The sequence below is a fragment of the Anopheles arabiensis genome, chromosome 3 (genome assembly GCF_016920715.1).
Source record: "Anopheles arabiensis isolate DONGOLA chromosome 3, AaraD3, whole genome shotgun sequence".
In the NCBI taxonomy this organism is placed as follows: Eukaryota; Metazoa; Arthropoda; class Insecta; order Diptera; family Culicidae; genus Anopheles; species Anopheles arabiensis.
Window position 1 is genome coordinate 33229776 of NC_053518.1, and position 24917 is coordinate 33254692.

Here is a 24917-nt window from a genome sequence, read left to right on the forward strand (position 1 = left end):
GATAAATGGCAAGCAAAAGTGAGAGCCCTAAGCCCCCATCCCCACCCGCGTCCATAGAACCGTGCAGTGCAACTTCCGTCGCTACCAAACAATATCACAGCCAACTAGCTCAAGCAAAAGAGCATAGGACGGCAGCGGCCAGCAGTGTGTAGTGGTAGTGGAAGTAGATCCATTCTTCTCGGCCTACTTTACCGCCTGCGATCGCACTTTTGCGCGGCGAAGTGTGCCTGCACGTGAGGCAGATCTTGTTTACCGACCTCTTCTCGCTCGGCAGTCGGTTCTTGGCTACGGCCGGCCACAAAAATAATGAACTTAATTAAAAGTCGACGAGATTGTAAATTGCGCCACCATTTTGCGTGACACCCACACACGCGCGCGCGCACTCGTTCGGTCCCTCATGTTTGGCCATTTGTGCGGTTTGGCCGCCCCTTTAGCCAAACGTTCCTTTTTACCGTATTTTGCGGAAAGGATTGTGAGGTGGAGGTGATTTTTTCATCTGTTTATCTCAACCGCTCGGTAAGGTATAGAACAAAACTCCCCGTACCGCGCAGCGAAAGATTAGTTTAATTTAAAGTTCCAGATAGAGACGATGCGCCTTTCGCGCGCGCGACACACCACTCGATTAAAGGGCTGGCAAGGACAGGCAAAAGCAAGCGATAGAGAGTATGAAGTTTTTCCAAGCAAGCGGGAGGGGGGAGGGGGAAGAATTAATGGCTAGATTATAAATTAAACACCGCTCTGTTTTCCACCGGCAGTTCTTCGGCGTGGGCCGCAGCTTCCGGACATCGTACGGTTGCGATTGCATTAATCCGACCTTGGCGTTTTTCGAGAGATTGGAAAGGAGAAAAAATTATGGCTTCTTTCTTACTGTTTCCACCACAACGACGACCACACAACATCGAGCTAGCCATTGAACTATTTCCAATTCCAGCACATTGCATCGTTATGTTTCTCGACACCCCATTAGTGTCGTGGCCCGTGGTGGAATGTACGGTCTTGGCATTGGCCTTCTGCTAGCCCTCACCGTTCCGTTTGATGTGTTGCGCCAATGTTTAGGGTCAATGTTGGGGATGCTCAGATGCCTCCCCCCTAGCCGACTCCGACAGGGTCGGAATGGTAGTTGGAAGTCGTGGTGGTGAAATTTGTGATACGTCTTCAGGGGAAAAAAACACCCGGAGAGGTCATTTTCTAACAAGCGTAGTTTCGAGCTTGTTTACATTGGGGAATTTATTTAGTGAAACGAAGTTGTTGTAAATGCACTTCTCCCCACTCTTACACAAGGTAGTGTGTGATATTTTATGCTCAAGATTACATTTATGAAGTAAATCACATCCGGTTATTTTCCCATGTTTCTTCTTCCCTTGCCGCCTTTTTGTCCGGGAGCCTGGGTTCGTCGTCTACTGGAAGCTGTCATAAATAATGACAGCAGCCTGTTGCCCGAACCATCTGAAACATCGTTTGTTGTTTATTTATTTACCTTGGGTTTTTGAACATCTTGGATTAAGGCAAGCGTAAATGGCTATGGGCAGAAAATTGGGGATACAAAAAAAGAAAACGAAGCGTTTCTTTCAACATTTTTCCTTGATATGTAATTTCATATGCTGCTGAGTGTCCTCAAAAGCCCGGGATCTTCGCTCTCACTGTTGTCTTATCGTCAGCAAATTGTCGCATTGCCGACCATACGGGGAGGGGTAAGAGCTTAAGATTGCTCCTGTTACGCGTCAATCGGAAGGGAAGCTTGAGCTCTTTTGCCATTAGCAATACAACAAAAAACGTTGCAAGAACGCCCCGTTGACAGGAAGGAAATGAAAATGAAGCGGAAATTCTATTATTTCAGCTTCAGCGTTAGAAAAACAAAGCTAGAAACGCCACGCCATGCGTCCCGGTGACTCGGTGGGGAGCGCCTTTACCTTGAAGTATCGCCACCGACGTCTGTGAGATGTTAGGTGGTTTGGTGGTGGAAAAATATGTCATTATCTTTAGAATCCGTCTGCACTGGCGGGCAAAAAAAGGACGAAAGCCACACGCGCTATTTTTCCTCCCTAGGTAGCTAGTTGTGTTATGTTTTCATTCTTGCTCCAGTTGCACTGGCTTTCGGCATTGTCTATCGGTTTGGAGCGTCTGGTAGCTCTAAAGAACAAAGCAAAATACCACCTTCCAGACCAATCCGGGCTGGAAGGACCAAGCAAGCAAGCAACGTAACTGGAGAGCCGGAAAGTGCAATGTTATGGGAGATGAAAATTTAAGCGGCAAGAACCAACGGGCTGGGGATCTTGAAGGGTAGACTTTTGTGAAATTAAATCCTTCCCGCTCAGCTTGAGCTGCACTTGAGGAGAGCAGGAATTTTCATTCTGCGACAGAAGATTAAACATATTCTCCGCTTTTCATCTTGATGCTTAGGATGTTTTTATTAAAACTTAAGCAACAGGATCGTGTCAGATGATGAAAAAGGAGCTTTAAAGCAAGACATAAGCCTTTCTGCAATGCTAGTGGATTTCCAAAGTAAACTAGGCCAAGAAAATCCTCTCGTGTGTGCTATAACGGACAAGGCTTTAAGATCGCTTCTGTCCAGAAAAGTACACAAAACTCCTGATAAAAGGGAAATGCATACGAGTGACACACTTGGCACAACAACAAACATAAGAAGGAAGGTGCAGTGAAAGTTTTCGGAGCAAACATTTATTGGGTCCCGTTTCCGGCAATGCCAAAACGGATACCGGGGCCAATCAACGAAGCTAGCAACCCGTCCTTTACTGAGGCCAAAAATCAAGGAAATGCCACACAGCACAAAAAAGAGCGCCAGTCGCTCAAGATAAGCTAGTTTTTCCGGGCTTTGTGAGAAGTTTTCCCCGTGAGATCGACGACTGCCTAGGTTCACAATCCTCTTTCCAGGTTTTTTGTTTGGCTGGGCCAAAGGGAAGGAGCCCTGCTAGCGGAAGAAAAATAAAGTTTTATTGGTCTTCTATCGCTTTTGCGGAAGACCAACAGAAGAAGTAAAGCGTCGAAAAAGTAATGCGGCTTTTTTCTTGTGCGGCTGTGTACGGGTTGGGGATCTCTTCTCTAACGTTTGCATTGTATGCTGTGTGACGTTTGTTTCCATGAAGGGAAGATAATAAATGTTACGCTCCAAGTTTGTTACGCCCTGGTCAAAGGTAGTTGCCAAAGGTACAGGAGGCATAAAAAATGTGAAACTAGTTTTGTGCTCACAAAACTTCCACTCGGAGCTGGTGGCAAAGATTTACGGAAAAAGAAAAGAAAAAGCAAATTGTATTTGCGACAGTTATCTTAAGGTTAAGTGGTGACGTAAAAACAGGAACAGCTTTTAAGAGACAATGTGTCAAGCATAGGTTAGTAATAGCTAAAACTAACTTCAAGCTATTTCGGCAAGATTCGTTTTTGTCTGTTTTATGTACCTTTGTTTGGAAGTTTTTGTTGCTTTCTGTTTAAAGTTTTTTATGAATATATCTAGCAAAGTGGATATTTTTTCGAATGAAAGTCAAGTCAGTCTCAAACAGTTCAGAGTTGAGAGTGACTTTAGCCAGAAACTTTGAACTGCAGATATTTCCAGGAGAACTGAAAACAAGTTTGAATTTTTCTGATCAGATAAGACCAGATAAGACCGGAGTAAGATTCTATATTCCTGGGTCCTAATCCCTAAACCAATATGTCCAGTTTTTGGCAAAACTCCAAAATTTTTAGTAGAAATCTTTACAAGGAAGGGAATTTTATTATTCTTCAAAATGAAATTAATCCAACAAAGAAAAAAACGTTGAGATCATGTGTATTTTTCGTTGCGCTACTGTTGAAAATTCTTTCTCCTTGAGCAATCAAAACCATTGCTCGTCTACTGAAGAAGACGAAACCACTCGTGTCACGATCGGTTTGTATAAAAATCTCACAAACGAAGTTGGCCCTGATGTTTGTGTGTTACAGTTTTCTTCCCTGTTCCCTTTTCCTTCCCTTTGGGTAAATCGGTCAAACCTTCTCTCGCCGGCTTTCGTAGTAGTGTCTTTGCCTCTACTGGGTCAGAGGAGGAAACCCCTTGCTGAAGGGATCTTTTCATGGGGGAGGGATTTCGAGATGCTCACTAATTGGGTCATAGATCAAGGGGCTCTAGATATTCGTGCGATTGTCGTGACGATGAGCTGCGGAGGGTGGTACGATGTGTGTAACCGACCTACGGTGTTTTAGATAGCTGCTTCGGAATAAATCAACCGCTCTTGGTTTTTTGAAGATCATCTTTGATCGTGTGTTTCTTTTGCCGTTTGCGAAAGGTAAAAGGGTGATACACGTGAGAATTCCATTGCCGTTGAATTTTAATCAAACGATTGACTCTTTCTGCTTGAAATGGTTTGTAGAGCATAAAAGTGCGGTTTTGATTTATCGAGTCAACGAAGTGAATGTTTTGCAAAATACACACTACAAAAAACTACGTGCGTGTGTGTATTTTTATCCTTAGAGCAAACAGTCTAGACACTGTTCGCTGCTCTGCAACGTCTATTTGCTGCCATCTTTCAACAGCAACTCTTCAAACGGTTTTTGATCGTCACGCGTGTAGGACGGGAATGGGAATTTATCACATTCCTGACTAAAATGTTGTGCCTGGCCCGGGGACGGAGCATGTGCTAAATGTTTTCACCTCACTCAACGCGCGCCTCTAAACACGCTCCACTCGAGTGTGCCAATCTTGACCAGCGAGGGGGAAAAGGACGGCTCCGTCAAACGATCCGTCGTCGAGCTGGGACCGAGTCGTCCGGTTGATTTTCCCCTAAATCAAACTGAAACAGTAAATTGATTCAATTACATATCCAGCCCCGTTTAGAGTGGAAACTTTCAACAGGCTTTCCACACGAGGGCCACCTTCTGTGTTATCCCCCGTATTTCCCGTCCGTGATGTATCGTTTAGTGCTATAGTGAAGAGCTCGAGAAAAAAAAATCTTTCCCATACTACTCCTGCCTCGAGAACACACGGCACAAAACGGTTCTAATTTTGGAGCAAATTTAATGGAGCTGAGGTTTTGGAGATCTCGGGTTGTTTGGGTCTGTATGGGTTCGGAACTTTCCAACCAGCTTACACCTATGGACCAGCTGGCCGACGAAGATGGAACCAATTCCGGAAGAGAATAATTTGTTTGTATTGTCATTGGTCCCGGATGGTCTCTCTCTCGAAAGCTATTAGAACGTTGGGTTAACTTCACGCCGTGTAAAAACAGATACCGTCCGTTCGGTGTTCCCTTTAAATGAACAGTCTGAACAAACTGTTTTTTTTGTTGTTGGTCCTTGTGTGCATTATTCTCCTGATTGGGAGGGAAAAAACAAGAAAGAACCCACATTGTGTGGTGCTTTTGTTCTAAAGGTCCCCGAGGAAAAATGTCGCATCTCTCAAAGACTACGCTCATGGACATGTTATTCACCCTTACCCACAAGGACGTGTTTCCTGTTCCGCCCTGCCGTGCGCTCCCGAGATGAGAAGTTTCGAACACTGACCGTGATACGATGGAATTTGTATCCTATTTCCGGTGGTTTGAAAGCTTCCCAGGTTCTTCCACTCTTACTCGTGACTTCTGGACATCCTTGTCGTACGAGCAAAAGGGGGAACATATTTTCGTCGCAACTGTAATGAATTTAATTTGGGTCTACTTCCTGGTCGACGTTCGTGCAACTCTCTCTCTCTCTCTCTCTCTCTGCTCTCACTCTCTCCTTTGGAGTTGTCCATGTTGTCAGGAAATAGGTTTCACGGTGTTCTTCTTTTTTGGAGACTAGAGTGGCTTATACTTGTGGTCCTATCATTAGGTATTGGAAGACTAAAGTTCGTGAGGAGCCTGGGATGGGTGAAGCTTGGTAAAATTTATGAAATTCAATTTACTAACACCAGGATCCGGTGTGTGTGACTACTCGGGCTCACTGCGCCTGGAGAGCAGTTACTTCATCGTATGAAGTTACTTACCCATCTCTGGACACACAGTCTGCTGTCGAGGCTTTTGATGATTTAGTACGGTTCCGGAACTGTATCGTTACAAATCCCAGCAGGCGCTCCCCGGTCGGTCGGTCGATCGGTTGGTCGGTTCGTGCTGTTGTAGGTGGGTGGTCATTTTCCGGAGGTCCGGAAATCGGCAAAAAAATTAATGACCGTCTCCACCATGAAAAATGTATTTCCGAAGTCGGCTTGGTCGAGGGAAATCGATAGTTTGTGTCTTCTACCGGCTGGATTGGGGCATCGACGAATTGGTAGAAGCAGTTTTCTTTAATGACCAGAGCATATAATGGGTCAATTTGATTAGACATAATTTGCAGGCATTATTTTATGATCGTTTTTTTTTTGCGTTTAAAATTACACGCTTTCCCTTAAACCTTGATAATATTTCTCCTCTAAACGTTCGCACTAAATCACGCGTATGATGAGAGCGCATTACTTTGGACGTGGCCATCACCTGCGATTTACTGTCGTGTTTCAAAACGGACTGATCACCATGAACTTAATTTTTCAACCGCCCCAAACGCGTGCAAGTCATCGCCGAAACACTCTCTTTCAGCAGGCACCAAGATCATCAATTACACGGCCGGCAGGCAGGTTAATTTACAGACGGGAGATTAAACAACTTCCATCTTCGTGGGACTACTGGCAGGTCCGTTGATTCAACGCCCATGCCTGTTGCCCAGTAGGTGTGTTACGCAGCTCTCCCTACCGCAGGTCGTCCAGGTCTCACCGCCTTGACCGGCATTGAATTGTGTACTATTTTGGTCATCGCCCATGATCGTCGCGCAATAAAACGAAGGCAGCAGTAACCTGCAGAGCGTCGCGCGCTTCTCAATCTTTTTATGGTATCGTGTCGCCCTGCCCAAAAAACGTTGGCAGCATATTATGTGAACGATTTTTATTTGCCATTTTTAACGCACCGCAACTGCCGCCACAGGCCGAGCAACACCGATGGGTCGGTCCCGAGTAGCACGTTTGTCAACGGATTACAGTGAAGAGAAATTTGCACAAAAAGAAGGTTTTCTGTGCAGCGATATTCTCAAGCCATTGCACAAACCACGCTCAAACAACGTGCTGGAAAAACTGCCGTCATTAAATTCAAGACGTATTGGGGTGTATTTTTGTGACGTCTTTTCTTTTAGCCAAACCGTTACTAGAGAAACACTCCATCGTACAAAAAAGTTGGTGAGATCGTTGGGAAAGGTGTTTGCTTCTCTCTTCGCTCCTCCCTCCAGACATGGCTTCAAGATAAATACTACTACCGCCCAGTGAAAAGTCGAACGCAACAAACACATCAACAGTCGGAAACATCGCGGGGAGTTTCTTTTGTGATTTTCCGCAGCGCTCCGCATAATAATGGTTCCGGTGGCAACCGATTCTTCGCCGACAGTTTTCGACAGAATCTCCCGGATACGATCGAGATTGAGCGTTGAGGTTTTTTTATGTCACTTCACAAGAAGTGCGGCTTCTTTCCCCCTTTCTGCTCGAATTGCAGCTTGCGATGAAAAGGGTTCGTTTGCTCCGATCGCGTACGACCCTTTCGAATTTCCTCGACCACCTTAATTAACTCACCGAGCGGAAATGTAGAATTTACGATTCTTCACGGAAATTGCGACCCGGCTGCGAAGAACCGACGATCGCTGGAGCTGGAAGAAAGCAAACAAGCACGAATCGAGACCATCGAGCTGACGAGCGGGACGAGTGAGAGAGCAAACATTGATTTTTTCACATTAAAATTGTACAACAACATCATCGTCGGGATTGCGATCCGGTAGCGATCATGCTGCTGCTGCTGCTGCTGCTGGGCTCACGTCCCAATGATCATGATGCTTTGTGTGGGTGCAGGGAAAAGGGGAGCCCGGTGGTGAAAGTAAGACAGCCAGATTACAACCGAGCGATTGGAAAAATATCTAAGATCACCCGCAGGAATGGAGTGGATGTTTTTCTCTGTGTGTTTGTGTGCTCCGTGATCTTGCTCTCACGCGCGCGCGCCGGCTCGTTGTAGTGGCGGAAATGGAAAACCTCATCTGATAAGCCTTCCTTTGCCCTTAGTTTTCAAGCCTGGAATGAAAATCGTTAACTGTCGTAGAAAAGGGAATGAGTTCAAAGCGTTTCTCACCTTCTTAAAATCTCGGCGCGCGCGCTCCGACTTGACACAGTTTTGTGCAGCAGCGGTGGCATTTTTAACGTGCAAAAATACACCCGATGTGATCTGATGGTTGTCTAATGATGGTACAGTGTCTGGGACAGAAATGGTTTGCGAGAAAACGGATAATGACCACCACCAGACACAAAGCGTTTTCTCTCGATTAACACACTTTTTGCCCCGTTGTTGTCAAGGAAAGTGAAGATGCATTAAGGTGTAAGATCATGTCTTTAGAGGTTCACAAAAAGAGGAGTGTATTATTTTGTGATAATTATGAATTCTTGTTGAGGAGTATTGTTGGAGATGAAGTTGTGAGAATGAGGAATGCAAGTTAAGTACCATGTTTAAAGCCTACAATTATAGTCTCAAAAGCTGTTTTTGTGGAATGGTTGGAATTGCAATTATGGAAATTCAACTGAGAAATAGAACACATCAAAAATTCATCCATTTTACCTGTCATCGAAATCGTAAACAAATGTTCTCTTTTCAATGGATTCCACAATGCTCTGGATCCACCTAGATTCCAACTTTAACGTCACATACACATTTCGTACCGCCAAAAATTGGGCCACACTTAACGCCCAGCTCACGAGCGCGGACTTTGGCTTGGGTCATGGAAACGCTACGTTTCAGCTGGCGTACCATGTACGCCCATATACGCTGGCCCACTGCATGCCGGGCATAATTCACGTACATCGACACCTGCCAGCATTCTTGTTCACAGTGCGCGAGAACAGGGAAGGGAAACAGCAAATGGTGATTCCGTGCGCGCAAAACTGGGCACGATTGGTAAATTCCAAAATAAACAGCACCGTGCGCTAATGTTCGCAGAAGCCGTAGTAGCAATTAAGTGTGGGGGATAGAAAGACCCACTCAGATCAGGGTGAGCACGGTGGAACGAGACGAGATAAGACGAGCGCGCAATCCCTGGGCAGAAAGTGCAAACCGTTATAAAATAAATTCTACGCTAAATACCATAAATTACAATGCAAATTTATTCCGCGAGGTCTTGCGTCGGAGCTCCTGTTGTCAGCGGTTTACAAGACTACACCGCGTGCTTACCTTTCTCGCGCACTACTACGGGTATTGGGTAAAAGTCCGGAAGCGTCTGACACACTGTCTGAAGTCTGTCCCAATCGGGTGAGGGGGAACTGATCGACCAGTGACGATGTGCAATGATGCAAGTGGAATCTGCACCTCTCAACAACGCCTCAACGCCACATTTGGGATGATAATTTTTTCAAATGAATTCACCTTAATTGCTTATCACCGAGTGCCAGTGTGCCCACCAAGCGTCTAGCGATTCCAACGGTGGACGCAAGTCGTCGTCTTTCGCTTCCCTGTCAGCTTTCTTTTGGCTCCAGTTCCACCGACAATGGCGACGTGTGGCGAACAAGGGTGATCAGTTTATAGTGACAGTAGTAACTCGTGCTACTGGTGAGTGTGGTGTTCCCGCAGCTCCCGGATGGATGGGAAGTCTTCATTATCATATGCCCCCAAGGCGTACAGTCGGACGCGCACCAAGCCTTCCAGAGAAATAGATCATCACGCGCACACTGCGGTCGTTCTACGGCTCCACACAGAGGGCGAGTTCTTTGGTTTTCGAATTCGATTCTAACGGTTCAGAGCTACTCTCTCTCTCTCTCTTTCTCTCTGTGGTTTCTTCCGTCTTCTGATGTGCACGTGTACACCCAGGCAGGCCGCAGGCTACTTAGCATAAAGTGAGTTTGCACGATTTACAATGAGTCAGTCTGTATGTGTGTCTGTGTGGATTAGCTGCTTCCTAGGTAGTAGCAGTAGGCGTGTTGCGATCGAATAGGGGAAGAAAACACAAAAAGATCTGTTCTGGAATAAAGCCAGAAGCTAGAAGCAAAGGGCGTACGGAGCGTACAGTACAGAGTGCGCGTGTAGTACCAGCAACTAGCGTTTATTAATCGCCCGCGGTAATCAAGGCTAAAGATTGAGAAACCGTTAGCAGCACTGCTGATGATGATGTTGCTCTTCTCTGTTACACACAGGTTGCAGGTTCTAGGCAAGAACTTCGCTACTGGTGAGAGTGGGTCTGCGTGACTCTGTGACGAATGTGTGGACTCTTCCCGTTCGAATGGCGTCGAAGAATCCGTTTAGCACGCCCGTCGCTACATTGTTGATATAATTGGAGGTTATGTTTTCTTCGATAGTCGATCGATCTTCAGCAAAAGTTCTCGACGCTGTAACCGCACCTTTGACACGGTTGTCATCGTTGAAGTATGCGATTGTCAGAACAGGGCTGACGTAACGGTAATTTCTACAGTTCGAGGGGTTAGTTCAATGTATTTAGCACCCAGTAATAGTTTTGCTGCTAATGAGTTACTTCCTTACGACGAGCGGTTTTGAGGTTATATGCCATAATGTATTCATAAGTTTTATTGCTCCTTGTTTTGGGTTCGTTTTGTTGGTCGCTTTCTTTTCGGCACGCAAATAACAAAAGCTAATTAATTTAAATCACCTTCTTCAAATAATTGGTCACTTCTTTCTGAAGTTCGTATATTGACTTTTATAATTATGGAGTCATTTCTCCTTCCTCTTCTACACTTTATCAGCGCATAAATCAGCCTCAAGTGGCGCGTTTTATTATGATTGATGTAATACACTGCTGGCCGTTTTCACACCTTCGGTCGTGCACAAACGCCTACCCTGCCCGGTGTGTATGTTTATTTTGATTCTCGCGTGCCACCGTTCAGCTCTGCTGCTGTTTGTCTTTCCATCTTTGCGGGGCCTATTAGTATGGCATAATTTAAAGCAATACTCGAGCGCGTGACCGAAAAGCCATCGCCTGTTTATGCTGCTGGCCCCACTTGGCGGCAGTTACGGCAGCAAAAGGTGAAAACAATTGAAGTGTATTAGCCTAGCCCTCCTCCTTCTAGACGATGACTTTTGGGGAGGATGCGAGGTCATTGAAACGTTGATTGAAGCCAGTAGTGTACCTGTCCCGAAATGGGAGATCTTACAGCCAACGGGGTTGTAAGGTTAGGATGATTATGACGTTTGATTGTGTGTTGTGTGTTTGCTCGTTTCTCTAACTGCTCGACTGAGAGGTTTCAAAGGAGTTGCACCAAGACGCATGTACGCCTCACATGTACTTCAACAGCTGCGGGGCGGTGATCGAGCAGGTCACTCGCGTAACTGATGAAACCCTTCAACGTCGAGTGAGATCAAAGTGGACAGAGAGCGCACTGTGTTGCGTAATGTAAATTACAAGTGATCATACACATCACACACACAGTCCAAGCGTACGTACTCCTCGCGTGGTTTCGATGCAATCGAATAGATATTCCGTCGCGGTTAGGGCATGGTCCGCGCACGGTACGCAAAGAAACACTCGTCAATCAGAAATTGTCAATATTAATTACAACCGACCGGCCTGGTGCGATCTATCCGGTGATCTAACGGCGGTCTTGATGATTAATGAGATTTAATTACAGCACTGAGCGACTCGCGCGCGCCCGTTTCCACTTCATTCGATTCGCAGTGTGAGAGTTTGCGAGTCATTCTCGGGAGAAAAAAAAAGTCATCAGCACCAGTGTTGTATGTCACAAAGGGAGGAAGGTAGTACGCCAAAGGTGGCAAAGGTGTTTGCGTCGCGACCATTTTTCCATAATCTAAATTGTTCTTTTATGACGCAGCGCAGCGGAAAGGGCTCGATTGTAGTGAACCACGCTCTTGGGTGGAGCTTAATATTAGTTCCCATTTCCGGACCTTCCATTGAAGGTGGAATGACATCATGGCAGCATGGCTACTCATGGCAGTTAGCGTAAGTCGCTAATGAACAAGTCCTTACCGTTTTTCGAGAGGGGTAATAGTTTTGTAACAAACTTTCGCCGCTGTCTTGCCAACGGACTTGAACGTGGGTGGAAAATTATGTTGTTTTTTTTTTGGTTGTGGCATTAACTAGACTAGCACGAGGAAAACTTACAATGGCACAGACACCGTCCGGACACCTATTGTGAAAAGATTGTTCGCACATCCGGCTTGTGTAAAACTCCAACGCCCGGTGCTGTTGTACGCTGGAAAGCAGTGAAAAGTGAACGACGAAACAAAACCAACGAGCGAAAAGACCCGGGAATGGATCTGCAAGATAAAAGCTCTTTCCGTTTTGCTTCAAAATGGTCATCTCTCCCCGTTGGAGGAGCTGTGGTGGGTTGAAAATAAAAGAAGATTGTTTTGAAAGAACCTTGTGACGCTGGATGGGGTGGAAGAATGAAAAACACATCACGCGATGCGTTGAAGTTTAGCTGGGCATTAACAGGAAACAGCTCGAGCGCCCCCCGTAGTACGTACAATGGACCACTGAGGAGCGACCAACAAGCGAAACGTAACAAACGCGCTGGACATTCAGCTTAACTCGCGTATTTTTTTCTTCTCTTTCACTTTCTACCCTTTTCCAACGTTAATGTTTCGCTTTCATCTAATGTTTTGTGTTTGGTTTGTTTTTTTTCTCACTTTTTAGCAATCTCCATGCATTTCTTCTTCCTGGCTGCGTTCTTCTGGCTCAACACGATGTGCTTCAATATCTGGTGGACTTTCCGGTAAGTTGGACAGCGAGACATATTATTTCACAATTTGTCGACTGCTTTTAGTCGTGGTTTTTGTTGTTGGACGTGCTGGTAAACTCCATATCCATCAAAGAGCTATAAAAAATCCAAATTTTTAAAGCAGAAAAAACTAAAAACTACACGGATGGTACGTCCTTTCGGTAAACCATCAAACTAATTGACAGCAACTGTTGCGTACATCCTTCAGTCACCATGCCGGATGGCGAAACCTAGCAACCAGGGATATTAGTGACATGTTTTTGGAAGCTTTTCCCAGCATACGCTCACGTGCGGTGTATGTCGTCGGTGTAAATTCCACTTCAAGGAATCTCGTGTCGGCATAATCTCTCCATGCTGGCAACAACGAGGCTGCCCCTATTTCCGTAGTTGGAAAGTTTTGACTGACGAATCCATGAGGATTTGTTGATGCGCTGATGCGTGTTACTTGGGATGGAGAAGTAAAGAGAGAGAGAGAGAGAGGGAAATGCATTTCGTTTCTGCACTCAACTTCCAGGCAACTCATCGAACCGTTGAGCAAGCGTGCAGTGTGAGATGAAATGCAATTAGGGAAAAGTTTTTGGCACATGCACACGACCATGTGTACCTCGTCGACATCATCCGCTGTTCGGTGCGGATGGCATAGCCTCAGTGAGGGCGTGTAACGTAATGAAATGGGAGTAAAGATGGTGCAAAACTCGTTGCAAACAACGTCAATATGAAGTGGGTAGGATCATTACTCGTCGGTGCGGAACACACGAACACTGGCGCGTTAAACTTCGTGGAAAATTGCGCGAAGCAAAGTTTGTGGCATCTCCGGGTTTACCCGGAGTTTGTGCAAGATTGGCAGATTGGATTTGGAGCAGTGTCTAAGAATCTCGTGTTTCGTTGCACATTGATTGGATTATCGTGTCCCCGGTATCAGCGATTAGTGCGATCGAGTGTGGCCTAGAAGCTGCTGCGGGAAAATTTTCGCTTGGAAGCTGATATTTTAAGACCCTGGGGATTACCACCATTACCAACTCCCAGCTACTACCCGGGACGACTAATGGAGCAGATTTTATCGCTTCTTGCAAACACGCTGCTGAAACCCGGCTTACATTGAAGCTTAATTGCCGTAACATTGCCCAAAAAGTAGGAAGCTTTTTACAGGCTATTTATCTACCAGCCAGTCGCCTTGATTGAAACGTTTTCAGTTTTTGGCACATGCCGACACCGAAAGACAACGTGAAAGAAACTGTAACAATATTATCATTCAATCACGAAGGGGGGGAAAGGCTACATTGCCTTTCGTACCTGTGCTTACTTGCACTTTTAGACGGTCACCAATTGTAAGAAGTGCCTCGAGAACAGCCTACTCAACCAGGCTCTGATCAGTAGAATGCCTTTACCATGATTTGCAGAAACCATCTGCAGCCACGAGAGTGTGATCTCGTTTCGATCTGCTCCGCCCTTGGGGATCGTGCAAACTTTGTAACGGTTTGCAAATGACAGCAGCACAAAGAACACGCCCGGAGCCCTGAAATCACAATCATGAGTGGGCAATTTTGGGGCACACTGTTGCTGGTACGCCCGTACGGGGCTGCAGGAAGGATGTGGATTGTTATTCTTGTTGAAGTCTAGGCTTGTTGTGGAGCAAGTGGAGCACATTTACTGCGCCGCAGAGTCTTGCAGACTTGCGTTGGGATATTCAGGCTATTGTTCAAGCGATCGACAAACGACAAAAGCCTTTCAAAATAAAGTGAACAGAATGGTATTCAAGCTACTGTGGAACGTGGCCGTATTGCTGGAACAAGCAGCTAGTGAACCTTCTCTTCTCGGGTGATCTTGCACCATTAAACGTAACAAGCTGTATAAGTGAGTAACGTTGAATGCGGAAGCGGTGAGTCTAGCAAAAGACTACGAGCCCGATAAAGCAGCTGCCATTACGTCAAGGTCATCCGACGAGGTGGACACTGTTTACCTACGACGACACTGTGCTCCATCTCTTTACAACGTTTCTTTCGCGCGTCGCGGTGAAGCTCTCGTGGTTCTATTTCCAGTTTTAACCCGGCAGTTACTGTTTTTCGAAAGCGAGTTGGTTGACGAGCGGAGAGAAGCGAAGAGGAGATCTCTTGGGTACGGTAGCAAAACACGGCACCAAAAAGGCGGGTTCGCCAAAGACGATGTGGCGCAAGCAGCACACACAGCATCTCGAATCTGTGAGTTCAGTGCTCCAGGGCATTTCAAGGCAACTCAAGGACGCCCACCTAGGCGGTGGTGCCCCGAGTTGTGTGTTGCACCCCGTCCAAGCAGTTCGGAACCGCACCAGAACGGCACAAAAATGTGGCGTTCTCTACGCCTTTATGGGCACACGGAGATGACGGTCGTTAACGAGATTGTCTTTCGGGCAGCCGACTCGGCCACCTCGGCACAACATGAATGCGGGCGTGTACGGTAATGGAGTTCTGCATTCTATTAACCAGTGGTTGAAGCGATGATCATCGATCGACGGTGGTTAAAATTGATCCTCTCTTGTACGGCGCAGGGGGTGATGGTACTGCTGTACTGCTTGAATATCTTGATGTACTTCTCGCCTAGATCGATCGCACTTCGGAGCTAGACAGCATTAGAGAGGATGATTGACAAAAACTGTCGCACAGTGGAGCTGACCAGGCTCAATTAAAATGCGTTGCTGATTTAAATTGAATGCATCAGCTGGTGATTGCAATCGTTCCGTCTGCCAACTACCCTCCTTCCTCTTGGTGAGCGAAGAATGCTTTAGTTGGTGTTTGAAACTATTCAGCGGAATTCTTCAACTATGGCGGGATGTATCTTTTCGCCAACACTTGGACGATCGCAACAAAGTTGCAACATAGTATGGTGTGCAAAACGTGTACACACGTGTGCAGCAGCAGCAGCGGCATTACTTCAGAAGCCGCTGACGGTGGTATGAAAATGGAATTGGCATGTTTACATTATGTTTTGCAGCGGAAACCTCCCTTCTTGTTGTCCCGAAAAGTGATATCCTCTGGAGAGTGTGTGTGTGGTGGTTTTTTTAAAGGCACGCGTTCGCCGGTGAAGAGGATGAGGAATTTTTCCAATACCTTTTCGAGAAAACCGGGAGTGGGTCTATGTTTACCATTCATAAATTTAGATTGACTTGGTGGTCTACCCGCGTGTGTGCCTCGGTGTGTCTGGTGTGTACGGTTTCGGTTTCAAAAGACTGATGTTTGCGGAAGGAACTACGTTGTGAAAAGGTTTTCGGTTGTAGCAGATCTACGCACCTCGGAACGGTTGTAATGTAAAGTCCCGGCCCGAGAAGGATGGTGAATTTAAATGATTGATTTATGTGTGGCACCAGTTTTTGCACCGGCTCGCCATCTTCTATTGTTTGCATCGAGTCTCCGAATCGGGGAAGCGATACTATCGCCAGAGGGCGCTTTTGTTTAGCCAGCGTGCCTTGGCCGGGGGACGGGATGTGGGATGCGCGTGTAGTGCGCTCTCAAGATGGCGTTGATGGAATAGCAACAGTGGTGTAGGAGTGTTTTGGCGAAGTGTTTGCCTTTTAAAATCGACCAAGAGCTGTTCCTGCCACAAGTGGCAAAGAGACACATACACACGGTGTTGCCCCTGGAGATGACTCTACGAGCGACTCAACCGCACCAGAACCGTGGACGACCTACCCAAGTGTCGCGGTACGCAAATATGGTTTCCGCTTTGGCAGCAAGACACACGCCTCGTTTGAAAAGGCCTTTGAAATTGAGCGTAAAATTGATGCATTAAATATTTACGAAGACACCCGCAGAAAGCTCCTCAGAGAATGGGTGGAAGTTCTGCTTCTTTTTTCGTCAAAACGGCATCGAATGGCATACGTACTGTAAGTTTGCAGGTCTTTTGCCACTCAATGCTCTTAAGAGCGGATGGTTATCAAAGGGAACAATAAAAAAAAAACTATTCCATTGTGAGCAGCGTTTCACGTGATGCGTGACACGCAGAAGAAGGTGTCCGCCAGAAGTCCTTTGACGCGTAATGATTCGTAGCGTTTTAGGCTTAGAAGCATCATATATGCTTCCCCACTCTCCGATTCCGGTTCTATAAGCTCTGTTTGTTGAATTCTGCTCCCAAAGAAAACCTCGAAATTGTTGGCATTTTTTGTATTTCGAGTCACATCGTTTGTCATGCGAATGGTGATTAGCTACATTGTACGGACGGGCTCTACGTGCCATTACAATGGGATCGTTATACGGGAATTCGGGAGCTTGTTGAAAAGAAGGCTTAAGAATATTTTGGAAGAGAATAGAGCAGCCGATACAAGAGCACAGGAAGTGGGTGAGAAGTATTCCAAAAGGCAACACTACACCAAGCAGACAAGCACGACTATCAGGCGAGGGATTTAACGTCTGATTCAAATGCAGATTTGTCCAACACCGTTCATACAATGTATCAAAGAACCCTCGTTAAGTCGCTACCTTTGCATGCAGCAACTGCGAGACACGGCCAAAAGCTTTGCGCGCGGACTTAAGCCGCCAAAGACACGAATTCAATTTTCCATCAATTGACTGCCGCGACACAAACATTAGGTAGCGCTTTGGCCACTTAGCCCGGACCACGTCTCAATCTATCTTGCTGTGTTTGTCCTACGCCCATCGGCACCGCATCCGTTGCACCGTGTGGGTTTTGTGCGTTTGCGGGGAGAAAATATTTGAGCCTAAACCGTAAGACAAACAACAAATATGAACCAGACCCCGTGTGTGTGTGTGTTTGTCCGTGGGCAAACCGTGGGGTTGACCTTTTTAGCGTGAATCCAAACAGTGTCTGTATGAGCAATGTTTTGAGAGAGGCAGGGAAAATAAGATAAAAACTTGAAGCATCTAAAACCCGGGGCCCCGACTCACCTGTCTCGGTGGGACTTGCAACTCCCGTAGGCGGATGGTGGAGACTGTCATCATCATCATCATCATCGGGCTACTACGGGAGTCTTCCGGCAAGCTCCTTCAATCTAAAGAAACCCACCACCACCTTCTGGCTTTACTGTACAGCAGCATAGCACCAGTAGATAAAGTGAGCAAATGTTTACCGTCCGCTGCCTACCGTGCGCTCGGGAGAAAGAAAATCGACTGAGAGGCGACCGTGGAAAAGTAAAAATAAATATTGTACAATGAATTATGAGCTTATATCTGGACAAACACGGATCAACACACACACACACACACATAAATACGCTGTGTGTTCTGTTTCGGCTTGTCAAGTGCGGCTCGAGTCCCGAGAATGGGCCAGGGACAAGCTGGATTTTTCATCAGCTTTTGGTTTATTTCTCGGAGATGAAACTCAAATCAATTCGAAAGACACATTCTTTCGGGAAGTATTTCGAGCGCTTTTTTCAAATATGTTTGTTGTTTTTGTGAAATTTCCCAGAGTCAATGACCCATGCCGATGTCCAGATTTTGTGGAAGAATGAGTGTGGGAGATCGTATGTAAATTGGTGAGTCTGTGTCCATTTATACATCTTCCTCAACAAGTCTGGAAGATTCCTCTGACCGCGTCGATCTCATTCGGACAGTGACGCTTACCATCCGTTAATCCGCATTCCGTCACTGGCGCGCGCACACACACACACAGAGCTCTTAAACTCTCCCCCTTTTCCTTACCCAAAACCCGAAGAGACATGATTCACGTGGGAGGGGCGCGTTTTATGCGTGCATCCGATCTTGAGCCCCAGATCTTGACATTGGAGAAATATGAATTTCTCGCACAGCTGTAAACGCTCGTAAGCAACAAGGCTGTGAGAAAGTGACATTGCCAATGCCAGATGATCGTGTCTGTGATCGAAATGCCCGCCCGTCTTTCTTCCTTCCTGCGATCGTGTTAATAGTGATCGTCGGAAAATGGTTCGCCTGTTTTGCTCGAACAACGCTTAAACATGCGTCGTACATGCGTGTGATAAATGGGAATGCATTAATCTTGCTGCCATTTCCACGACTTCCACCTCTCGAGGATCATCCCAGCGACTCGCGATCGTTTTTATGTTGCACCGTCCAAATCCGATAGATTATACACTACTCACCAGCCCTCAGTGGGGCATTTGGTTTAGGGAAAAAAGCGCAATAAACAACACACGCGCACCCCTGGGAAATGGAAGACGAGTGAGCTCACGATTTAAAGTTCATCAGTTCTCGGGGCCGATGTTCGAACTCCGTTCGGCCGCCGGGTGAAATGATGGTGTGATTTGTGATGATGATAATGACGGGGGCGCAGAGATGGGTTTCGTTTTGTTTTCCTTCTTCTCCCCTTGCGCTTGTGACATAGGGTGTGGAAGATACTGTGTTTGTCACATGGTTCGCGTTCCCTTAGCTCACCTTTTGGACCCGAGACCTGGGATGGCAAATGATACCGTTCGAGTCGTTATTGTGATGGAAATGACGGCGGAGGCTTAAGATGAGACCCACGCCTGATCAGTGATTCATTTTCTCACACCTTTTTTTGTTACGAAACCGAACCGATGCCAATGCGACGGTAATTATGCAGATGATGGGACGATTTTGAGCGGCTTTGTACACAGTAGCGTTAAGACATTTTTTGAATAAATTTCACTTTCAATAATGAGTCGCTCGAAAAGAAACGGTCGCGAACGGTGGACGAAACTGTTGAATAAAATGAGCACGGAGCTCGCTTGTTTTTTTGTTGGGCTGAGAAAGATGTTGAAAGGAAACTCGCCCATCCATTGTTAACCCGTCAACGATGCTTGAATAATGTCAAAAGCATATCACAAAACCCGACCCATCTAGGGCTTCAGGGGTATTGAGCGGATGCTCTGTTTAATATGACACGACTAACAAAGCAAGTACCGGCGTGGTTCGCACTCCCGTTCCCCGCCACATCCGACTCAATTGCAACCTGCACTTGAATGCACTCGCACACACACACACACAGAGAAACACAACCAATGTATGCCCTTCATCATCCCGACGCGCTTGCAACAGCTGCTCTTGTGCCGATGGCATTTAATTACAAGCAGTCAGATGAAAATAATTCACCACTTCGATCATTAACCGGTCGGTGGGTGGGTTGGGTTGGTTGCGGTGGGATGCTGTGTTCGTGTGCACGACAGTATGGAGTCATTTGAAACCACTGCACCAGTGCCAAAGCCACCGCACACAGCACCATCTGTCGAGCCCCGGTCCATGTGTTGCTTATCACGCATCTCGCATGACACACACGCACCACGATGCGGAGTTGCAATGGACTCTCGCGAACAACTATAGCTATAGTGTGTCCCATTCAGCCCCCCCTCCACCCATTCCCACCCACCGTGACAGGTTCGTGTGCGTTTTTGCATCGAGTGCATGTTGCATTTTGGTTTTCCAACGACCGTTGTTAGAGTGTATAATTGTTCGATAGATGGACCACATTGATTTTGCCACGCACCATGTCTCCTCGTCATCCTCGACAGTGGGCGGTGTGGGCGTAGTGTAGCGATGTGTAGCGGGTGAAAATGGTACCTATTCATAACTTGGTGCACGATAATGGGTAACATTAGCGGTGAATCGGTGTGCGGTAAAAAGGAAAGAGCAATACTGAATGTATCAAAATGCTGAAGGAAAATTTATTCCAGTCGCAGGGAATTGGGAAGCATTGTGGATCCTTTTATGGATTTTGAAATATATAATCAGAGCTTAAAATTAAATGTTTTGTGCGACACAATTTTGAAGCGCTACGAAAAATACAAAAAAGTAGTAAAAGAGGGACACAACTTTGAAGCGCTATGAAAAATACAAAAAAGTAGTAAAAGAGGGAAGACGAAAAGTAATAAAAAGCATAAAAATAATAGAAATATCGATAAAGAGTAAAATACAAAAAAAACAAGAAAAAGAAGAAAAAATATCAAGAAGAAGTAAAAAATAAAAATAAAAGATAAATTGTAGAAAACAAATAATAAAAACAGGAGACAATCCGAGAAGAAAAATCAAAGATACTTGTAAGATGCAGAAACACAAGAAAAATGATAATATAATAAAGGTGAAGAGAGTACAATACAATCTGAAGCAGATCTTAAAAGAGCAAAGAAAAAAACACAACATAAATCATGAAAGTATGGAAAACATTTATAGTTCTAACTAAAAATCTAAAGGAAAAATAAAGACTTTAATTAGATTTAAAATAAAAGAAGCAAACATAAAATAAAAACATAAAGAATGAAGATAAACTAATATAATCAGGAAAAAAAGTAGACTTGAATTAAGAAATATGAAATAATATTGTACCTTATTTAGATATTCTCTTTGAAAAATGTATTTACGAACGTAGCTGATGAACCCAACAGCTTCAGCTCATTACCCCATGTTACCTTCAGCAAGCTTCCATAGCATTCCACGCGCAACTTACAGAAGGACGCGTTTCAATAGCAAGCAGTACTTGACGATCACCTTTTGTGTGGCCTTTGCCAACGGCCAGCAGTTGTAAAAATATTTGCATGCCCCTTCCCTCCCGCCCCATATTGCATGCACATTAATGTTTCAATGGCAAAAGAGATGCAATGAGACAGAGAGCGAGAGGAGGTTGGAAGGACGCAATTTTTTAATTATCGATACGCTGACAAGGCCAACAGACAGTGTCGTCTCGTAACATTTGCCTCTTTGTACGCGACCCTTGCGCTTGCGGCCGATCGACTGGCTTGCGTATGTGAGCGCGCGCGCGCTGATGGAATGTGGCGCTGCGGAAAAGATCAGCGATCTGGTAAACCAATAAAGATCATCTCTCCACGTCCGCGTCCCTTCTTCCATGGCTTCTTCTTGTTCTTTGCGCGCAATGCTTCCACGAGCCAGGCGAATGTGTGCGAAACCACACGCGCCTGGCGCCATGCTGATGCCGGCGCCAACCCGTTTGACCATCGGAAATTTGCAATGAATGGACCATCGGCTTGACATCTGTGTGCGCCTACATTGCGTACGTGGAGTGGTGGAGGACAGCATAATTTTTAGCTGCTGCTCTCTCACACACACACACGCAGCCTCATGTCGCTAACCAATGTCACCGGCAGTGGTGTACGGGAACATACAGCGTGGAGAGTGGCGAGGATTTTGTTTGACTATGTTTGGTTGTTTGGTGGACGAAAGGCACCAAAAGGCAGCCTCCAGCCATTAGTGGACATTGTAACGAATAAGAGGAGAGAAACCTGGTGTGTGGAGTCGGTTGGCGGAGTCGCGGTAACATGTTTAATCGGACGGCATAAGCCGATGCTACTTCAGTGGCCAATTATTGCCTTTGACATAAATACACACGAATTAAACATCGCTACCATCAGGTTCGTGCGGCATTATTTTATACCAATGGATATGCTGACAAAGTGAGCGACGAATGGCGAGTGGGGGAGGGAGATATGTGTTATGCTGTCATGTTTACTTTATCAACTGTAATCCGCGTGTCGGCTGGTGGTTGGGCTGGCCATTTTCAACTGAATGGTCTATCCCCCCCAGGAAAGGTCCAAGGCTTCGTCCGAAAACCACCGAAACCGAAACCTCAATGCAAAGGGGGGGGGGGGGGGAAAGTGCATCGAGGATTTGTTGGGTTGACTTCTGAACTCCTGAACCCCTCATCCCTTCATCCAGAATTCCTCACTGCCCAATTCTTTGCACAAGCTGCATTTTGTAGTGCGAAATGGAAAATCTGGGTAAAAGCCCATCTCCCTCCAACGTTTGCAGAGCGGGCAGCGTTATTAAACTCACTGGCAACTGAAGCGACTAAACATTTGCCATTGCCCCCAACGTGTACCTCACTCTCTGCAATCCGAGAAATCCTGTCGGTTGCCGGCGGCGGTACTTTTAGGAAGATAATCTTGTTTCCGGTGTCGTCATTCGGAATAACATGATTTGTTGAGCGTGATGATGGTGAAAGCCTCGAGCAGAAGAGAGCGAGAGCACGTAGGGTCGTACCAGTGTGCTTTGCCGGCAGATGGTAGTAGCATCAAACCACAACGAAGCGCCTAGTCTTCTCCTGTCTGTTCTGGTCTCCTAAAAGTGCAGCTCTTCGTCTCGTGCAATTGCGACCTCAGACACAGAGGGAGGAGGGTGCCAGTTGCAGCAGTGTTTGCACCAACTGCAACTGCAACTGAAAAGTATAATTTGTTTCACCCGCTCTCGCGTCCGGTTGGCCGGTTTTTGGGCGAAGGTTCCACCAATTTTGTGATTATGTTTTAGCAAAAAGGGGATGGAAGGAACGGCTGGGGGGACTGACTTTTCAGCTAGAGCAAAGCGTAATTGTTAACATAGCTCATCTACTTCATGGTTTTGATTTATTCTGCCAAATGAAACATTCTGGCACACACTGGTGCGCCGTGACGTTTGCGATGCGAGCGAACCGTTTTGACTGTGAAGTAGTGTTGTCTGTTTAAGGGCAGTGGAACAAACACTAGAAAGGACTTCACTTTTGTAGCAGCAACGAGTTGCTATGAGGTTTCGGCCCATGTTTGCTCGCTTAATTTCATCGCATTCTAAATGAATGAGTATATAAATAGCCAGTGATGCCATTATCAAACAACCTAATCCATGGTTATTAAACTCTCGCAGCATTTGCCATGACGCAGAGAGAGAGAGAGAGAGAGAGAGGGAGAGACGCATTTCGGTCATAAAGTACCAAATCTGCGCTGATAAGAAGGTGCTAACTGTTAATCGGTTTGGGCTTAGATTAGTCATAACATGCCTCGAAGTAAGCTGATAAGGCGAAACTCATTCATGAAGTATGTTTTAATTCTCGTCGATTGTGTAATCTTAATTTGAAGACAAAAACAAAAATAGAAGCATGCATCGGCCGGGAATCGAACCCGGGCCGCCCGCGTGGCAGGCGAGCATTCTACCACTGAACCACCGATGCTTGTGTCTGTTGCCAAGCTTAGAAACGATCCAGTCAGGCATTGCTTTTCTCGATGTTTCCTCAGTATGTTAAAGGGAATACATGTTCCCTTGTTCCCACAACAAGCAATAGACTACATTTCGACACAGACAAACACACGCAAACGCTGTTCATGCGCCATCATAAATCCTCCACGAGCAAAAGGGTAGAGAAAATTAAGCAAAGGGCGCAAACCTACCAGCAAACCCGCTTCACCATTCATTGTGTGTACGGGGCCTATCTGCTTTCGTCACGTTTTATGCTAAATTGCCAATCATAGTAATATGATATGCTTTATTCTAATTTATAGTTCCTGACCATCGTATTCCACCGCTACTGCATTCGCTACGTGGAGCACGATGCAACGTTTCAGATGAGATGAGCCTCAGTTTAGGTCTTTCGCAGTTCCACCCAACTCCACGCAGTGCTCCAGGCCGCTGGTTGGGCATACATCTCATTATTCGACATTCTTGTCCGCCTGGCCGACTGGGTCCGTGAAATCGCCCTCACGTGATGCATCGCTGAAGGAGTGGTCGCGTTTGTTTGAGGGGACTGAGTAGATGGCATTCCACTGGGCGCGCGCAATAGATTGCTACGGTCTGCGGTCGATCGCACAGCAAACCGGGTCTCTCTCCGCCTCCGATTGCATAATGCATGAGCTACAAGTGCATAACGAATGTGCATACGCACTGGCAAACTGCACTTGTACTTGGGCTGTTGTTGGATCACAGCGAGCAAGAGAGTTATAATACGCTAATGCCGAAATAAGTATAAAAAGCACTAAACGGTTCGCGAAACGAGTGGCCAGAAATGACGCCATAAACTGCCTGCCTAGTGCATTCGATCTCGCGGGCCAAGTACCTGCCCGTCCTGTAACCCGGTGGACATTCGCGTAAAATGCACCTTTGCCACGCTTATCGTTTGAACGGGCGAAATGTTTTGACATATTCAAGCACTCTCTCCCAAACGTGGGTAACCTCTGTAGGGTTTACCCACACACGAATCGCGTTTCCACGGTGAAACCGGCCGGATCGGTCACAAGTGCAACCGAAAGCCATCCGACCGGCCGATGTTTATGATGCAATTTAGATTTAAATATGGAACAATTAATCACCGTAAGGTTTATTTATTGTGGCTGCGGTGCTGCGGGAGCACCGCTACACTAGGGCCGTGCGTTTCGCTAAATATTGACCATCCCACATTGGGCGGGAGGAGCGCGGGATCGTTGTTTTGTAAAAACGATTACCTCTTCCTTCTCCTCCTCTATTCGCCTGAGGATGCTGTAGCCAGAGGTAGATCGTTTGCGCAATTGCGGTACGTTTTTGGTATTGATGATTGTTTGCATAATGTCCGGCAG

General features: G+C 46.2%; 1 protein-coding gene and 1 non-coding gene across 5 annotated transcripts in view; one reads left to right on the forward strand and one right to left on the reverse strand.

The window, feature by feature from the left end:
* Positions 1-24917, forward strand: part of LOC120901509 (probable G-protein coupled receptor Mth-like 1) — a 153079-nt gene that overhangs the window by 58568 nt on the left and 69594 nt on the right. For all 4 annotated transcript variants that reach the window (XM_040309517.1, XM_040309516.1, XM_040309519.1 and 1 more), the window contains exon 4: positions 12613-12691. In XM_040309517.1, the coding sequence (XP_040165451.1) occupies positions 12613-12691 (79 nt within the window). The remainder of the gene's footprint in view (positions 1-12612; positions 12692-24917) is intronic.
* On the reverse strand, positions 23472-23542 carry Trnag-gcc. Its single transcript has one exon. It is a non-coding gene; the product is annotated as a tRNA-Gly (tRNA).